The 6,186-nt window shown below is 46.3% G+C and overlaps 1 protein-coding gene across 3 annotated transcripts; it reads left to right on the top strand.

Annotated features, from left to right (window-relative positions):
• Window positions 1-269: 269 nt before the first annotated feature.
• Window positions 270-5,455, top strand: LOC127336011 (putative glycerol-3-phosphate transporter 1). 3 transcript variants are annotated; one of them, XM_051362756.2, is made up of 4 exons: window positions 270-323; window positions 433-510; window positions 3,443-4,509; window positions 4,633-5,455. In XM_051362756.2, exons 3-4 carry the CDS (start codon window positions 3,519-3,521, stop codon window positions 5,196-5,198), a joined length of 1,557 nt encoding a protein of 518 aa, XP_051218716.1. In that variant the 5' UTR covers window positions 270-323; window positions 433-510; window positions 3,443-3,518; the 3' UTR covers window positions 5,199-5,455. The 3 variants fall into 3 exon arrangements, with proteins under 3 accessions (XP_051218716.1, XP_051218714.1, XP_051218715.1); XM_051362754.2 differs by lacking the exons at window positions 270-323; window positions 433-510 and adding an exon at window positions 2,051-2,379; XM_051362755.2 differs by lacking the exons at window positions 270-323; window positions 433-510 and adding an exon at window positions 2,667-2,731.
• Window positions 5,456-6,186: the final 731 nt, after the last annotated feature.

Genomic DNA, 6,186 nt, shown 5'->3' with positions numbered 1-6,186 from the left:
AAAAATCATTTTAATTTTTAAAGATATTTTCAAATAGCATTTTTTAATATTGAAGAAAATAGGTCCACGTGCACGCGAGTTCATCCTGGTATTTTTCCTGCCATCTAAGGCCTATCTTGCGCAAAACTCACATTTGCAAACATGCATTACTATTTCTCGTTTTAGTTTTTAATCAATAATAAAAATCTCTTTTTTAACCTTCTCTGAAACTCGACGGCTACAGTTTTCGTAGCATAAATAGGCGAAAGCTTTCTTCTTCCTATTGGTTTGTCCGTTCGCTGTACTCAGCGACGGAGCTCCGGGACTCTCCTCGAGGAACCGAGGTATCTATCTATCCTTCCCTGTTCATCTCTGCTTGATCTTTCTGGCCAATCCATGGCGTCCTGTCAAGCTAATTAAAAAGCTCATGGATTCCCTATGTCTCACGTGCAGACAGGGACGCCGTGCCGGACAACCGCGCCGGTCAAGCTCGCCGCTCCCGCTCCCGTCGGCGGCAGAGGTGAAGACAAGGTTCGTTTCAAGTTTTCAACACACCCTGTGCAACCATCTCTCTCCAGCAAAGTCATGAACATCATGATTGTTAAATGGTTAATTATCCCATGTAGAAACGGGGAATTGAGAATGTCTGACCTGGCAGCAGCAAAAGTTTAAACCGCGGCAGTAAACCAAAACAAAACGCCGAGTGACGTGAGGCACAGGATCTGCGTCTGCACGGGCCCCACAGTTGTTGGGATCGCGTACGAGGGCATAATTTTAGCTCCACGAATATCCGAGTCCAGAACGAATATCCGCTCGCAATATTCCTCGCAAATACTCTATTCTTAGCATCTGTTCTCAGCCGGCTGAAGCAAATCCGCGGACCGGGGGAACCTTTTTTCTTATCTTTTGCGTGGAGGGCCGGGGAACTTAGGTGTGTGCCGTCACCTCCCGGTATGAACAAGGAGATCATTTGCAAAACTGAACGACCATGCGTAGGCTTATATATATCTGGATATATATCATCCAAATTTTACATTGGGGCTGAACTTTGAGAACCTGTACTTTCTTTTTTGCACCATGTGAACAATGTTTTTTTACATTAATTGGGCATATTTATAGTAATTGTACACACACATGCAAAATTGACTGATACTTTACTAAGCCTCGGTCGACTCAGACTTAGGCACCTCTTTGGAAAAATGAAAACGGTCAATATATATATTTGATTAGTGTGACCATCTTATCGCGACTCGTCGACGCCGCACTTTCTCGGTGTGGGCTCGGTGAACATCACTCAATGTTAACGTTGGGTGAAAATCTTCTTTACCTAAGAATGCGTTGATGGCAGGCCGAGCCTTTGGTGGTCGGTACGCTCTTGAAGGAACCATCTTAAATTTCGTTTTTTCCTTTTCAAACGACATTGTGGATGTCGCGTTTTGGAGTTTGCACCCTCACGTATGTGTTGGCGACAAGCAACCACTTTCTGACAGGGCATTCGCATTCAAATTTTGCGCCGTATTGTGGTGAAAAACCTAGATTACAGACCTAGTGCATGAGTTGCACCACAATGTTGTCGCCTGGCATTCCTTCCTCTTTGGCCGCATAATGTGTACTTTTGCAAAGTTAGATGTGCTAGGTGGTAGTTTTACTTGAAGATGATGGCTATGGCCGTTGCCCGTCTGATTTTTTTGTTTGGTTTGTTTTCATTCACATTGTTATTGTATGTGTCAATTGATGTGTCAAGTTTACAAAATTAGCATTTTAAAAAAGTACCGTGAAAGCCTAGAACTAGCAAATCAGACAGGTTTCATGTCTTACTAATTTCCACCGTAATTTCTAGCCAGACGCTGCAAATGATGTGGCTCCTTCTGATTGCTGCTGGAAGCTTTGTCATAATTTTCCGCTATATAATTATATTATTCCACGATGGCGTAGAAGTATCAAGATTCGGAAGCACGTTCTCCCCTGCTTTGTAAGTCAAGTTAAGAAAATTAAGTTAGTCAAACAAAAGCTAGTTCTCCGTGATGACATTACGCCCCTAGTGCTAGGAGGAGAGCTACTCCGAATTAGGCACCACAAGATGAGATGACCGTAGGTGCGTGCCGTGTGTGACCTCACCGGAGAAAGAGGCGATCCAGCGGCAGCCCACGGACACCACGAGCAGCCAAAAGAGACGCTGTCTGCAAAACCTGTATAAAAGACGAGCAGCTCCTCGGAAGCCACGGCCGAGGCGCCTCACAAAGCTTCCCTCCACAGTTGCACGGTCTGCGCTCCCCAAGAAATTCTCCTCCAGTCGCACCGCCAGACGACCCGACTCTCGCCAATAGCCGGAGAAGAAGAAGAAGAAGAACTGCCTCTGTTTCTTGGACAGCATCAAGAGCCAGTACTTCCTCTCAGCAGGTAATTGCTCTCCGAATTTGCCTGAATAATCTCGTCTTTGCTTGCGGTTCCGCATCACCAATCTTTCACAAATTCAGAAAACGGATCGCCCCTCATTTACGTATGCCCTGCAAGTTGCAAGTTCGGGGCAACCTTGGTCCTGCTCATTCCGCTTTCCGTTTCTTTCTGAAGAGTGCGATCTCCGTTGGTTCGGTTGCTTCTGTTGGCCGGCTGGTCTGGGCTTGCTTGCAAGATTGGACTTGTCCCGCTTTCCCTTTATATTCATGCCGTTGAGCTAATGCTAACAGGACATGTCGCACGTACGCATCTCTGTACCTTGCCTTCTATTCTTCGTCCCATTGCTGAACTGGAGGTGAGATGATGCTTGCTGTGGTTGCCTGGTTGGGCATGCTTTTCCTTTGTTGGTGCCATTATTTCAGTCGCTCGAGAAAGGTTCAGCTGCAGTTCTCGATCTTTGAATTCAATAGATGTGGCCCCCTTTTACTATGTAATAATGATTTTTTCCAATTAATTTGAAGTTAATGCGACCTGTATCAGGATACTCGTTGTTTTCTCTGCTCCATGCTTAGTGCAGTATCTGAAGGATGCTTGGTTTTAATTTGATCACTGCTTGGCTATGCTAATAGGTTTGATTTTGATGAGAAGTGCACATTTGTAGGTAGGAGGTATATGCTGATGTCAATGACCGCTCAAATGGATGAATCAGCGAGTCAAAATTGTGCATATCGTATCATCCCACCGAATCTAACTAAAAAAATCCACCTAATGATTTATATGTGGGTATAATTTTAGAGAATGGATTTTTTTATTGAATCCATGGAAATGCCATGTAGTTTTATATTCTAGTAGTACAATTCATTTTGCTAACAGGAGCCAACTAGTCATTGCCTCCAATAATTCATCCACATACTGATACATGATTATTACTTCTGGTTGCAACATATGCATTTGTTTGTGCCTGTCACTGTCATTTTCTTCGCTGGAAGTTTCCCATTTATGTCAAGTTATCAGCTCTCTGATCTCATGGATAATACTGACGTTTGCTCTAATTTGGTCTTTTCAGATAAGGCGATAATACCAGCCGGCCTTCTTTCCCCGCTACAGTAACAGCTGTGGTGAAACCAAATTCAGGTTCACTCATGGGTTCCTCAGGTGAACCCAGAAGCAAAATGGGCACCATAAAGCCCTTGGGGATTCAGCTCTTCGAGTGTGTCCGGGGTGGACCTCTCTCCTTCAGATCATCGCAGGCTCTTGTATTGGTACTGACATTCCTATCCTACGCTAGCTACCATGCCACTAGGAAAACTACAAGCATTGTCAAGAGTGTTCTTGATCCCAAGACGGCCAACCTTGGCATGTTGCACTGGCCCAGTCAGCAGTATCTTCAGGACCTACAAGGTGCAGCGAACAACACGGCTCTAACCAGTGGGTGGGCTCCGTTCAATGGCGACGGTGGCACCGCGTTGCTCGGCGAGATTGACTTGGCCTTCCTCGGTGTATATGCAATCGGCATGTTCTTTGCCGGCCATTTGGGTGACCGGGTGGATCTGAGGATCCTTCTGACAGTCGGAATGGTAGGAACCGGGCTGTTCACCACTGCCTTCGGAGCTGGATACTGGCTCAACATACACAGCTTCTACTACTTTCTGGCCGTCCAGATGATCGCCGGCCTGTTTCAGTCGACCGGGTGGCCGTCGGTTGTCGCGGTAGTCGGCAACTGGTTCGGCAAGAGCAAGAGGGGGCTGATCATGGGAATCTGGAACGCTCACACGTCTGTGGGGAACATATCTGGCTCTCTGATTGCTGCTGCCATGCTGAAGTTCGGATGGAGTTGGTCGTTTGCAGTGCCTGGTGCCATGATCGCGTTGGTTGGGCTCGCCGTGTTTCTGTTCTTGCCTGTTGATCCGGAGGTGATCGGGATCGAGGACGATCGCCATGTGAGGGATTATGAGAAGAATGACACGGACGTTCCTCTGTTGGAGGGACGATCAGATTCAAGAGACGAGGCAGTGGGGTTCATTCAGGCATGGAGGATTCCTGGCGTTGCTCCCTTCGCTCTCTGCCTCTTCTTCTGCAAGCTTGTCGCCTACACGTTCCTCTACTGGCTTCCATTCTATCTCAGCCACACAGGTGCGTTTTGATCAATACTTATGCTCTCGTATAATTTAATCTTTTAGAGCTCATCTACACATGGAGAGAAAAAAAGGAAGAAGAATCGTTTACCTGACCACCGTTTTGTCCCCCACATTTCAGAGATCGGAGGGGAATATCTGTCAGACTCTGCTGCCGGGGTACTGTCGACTCTGTTCGACGTGGGAGGTGTCGTCGGCGGCATCCTGGCCGGCCACATCTCCGACCGCCTTGACGCGCGGGCGCTGACGGCGGCGAGCTTCACCTTCTGCGCGATACCGGCCCTCTTCTTCTACCGCATATACGGGAGCATCTCGTTGACATGGAACGCCGCGCTCATGTTGCTCACGGGGGTGCTGGTGAACGGGCCCTACGCGCTCATCACAACCGCCGTCTCTGCCGACCTCGGCACGCACAGCTCGCTGAACGGCAACTCCCGCGCGCTGGCCACCGTGACGGCGATCATCGACGGCACGGGGTCCATCGGCGCCGCCGTCGGCCCGCTGCTGACGGGCTACATCTCTGCCAGGAGCTGGAGCGGCGTGTTCACGATGCTGATGGTGTCGGCGCTCATCGCCGGGCTGCTGCTGTCGAGGCTGGTGGTGGCGGAGATCTCCGCGAAGATGGAGGCACGCAGGAGGACTGAACCCGCGAGCGATCTGCCCGTGTCCTCCTTGGAGGAACCTTAGGCGCCGCTGAAGATGGTTCGATATACATACTTCGACAAACCAAGACGATGGATGGGCTGGAAATTTGGGATTGGGACAAGGTGTGGCGGGAAGAGCCAACTCCCCTCTGATTTTAGGACCGAGGTGTAGGTGCTCTTCAGTCAAAGGGTTGTAGCGTCTTGTTGCTTCTGAACGTGCTTGTGTCGTGCTGTGCATATGTTGGTGATTGCTACGCTGAATTCGATCAGAGAGAAAGTGCGAATGATTGCATTGTCTTCTGTATCAGTGGAAGTCTGAAAGATTCAGCGAGGAGATCACCGGAATTGCACGCTATCTCTAGCCTCCTCGGAAAAAAACTGTAGTACTCTCTCCAATCTAGATTAGTTACCGCATATTTAGACAAAATATTTCTTGAAATCTATCTAGATTCATTGAACCCGCAGATCTAATATTTTTTCTAACAAGATAACACACCATGCTTTGGGAGTACCTATTTGACCTACAGGAGGCCCATTTTATGAATTTCGAATTCATATATTTTGATGAGCTTATCATCATAATTATAATATTCATACTGTTCAAAATAATCTTTCATGTGGATAAAGATAAATGTTCATGCGGCTCAACATAATTATTCACGACGATCAAACTAAGTCTTCATGTACCTCAAAATAGATGTTTATTCAACCCGAATAAATTGTACAACATAAAAGTTATTAGTGTGATTATAAAAAGTAAAATAATAAATAAACCAAAGCAGAGAAAAAATAAAGATAATATAAAGAGGAAAAATAGAAAACCAATAAAGTAAGATAAATATAAAAATTATTATGCATTACAATAAAATAAAATAATAAAATAAATTTAATGTACACAAAAAAACATAGACAATTTTTTTTTATCTTGCTATAGATAGGCCTATTGGTGCGAGGTTAAGGTGTTAAATAGGAGTAACCCTTCTTTTATATGGGGACTAGGCATATTATGGTTCCATTGACTTGCAAGCCGC

The sequence above is a fragment of the Lolium perenne genome, chromosome 2 (assembly GCF_019359855.2).
Source record: "Lolium perenne isolate Kyuss_39 chromosome 2, Kyuss_2.0, whole genome shotgun sequence".
Taxonomy (NCBI): Eukaryota; Viridiplantae; Streptophyta; class Magnoliopsida; order Poales; family Poaceae; genus Lolium; species Lolium perenne.
This window is presented reverse-complemented; position numbering and strand designations above follow the sequence as displayed.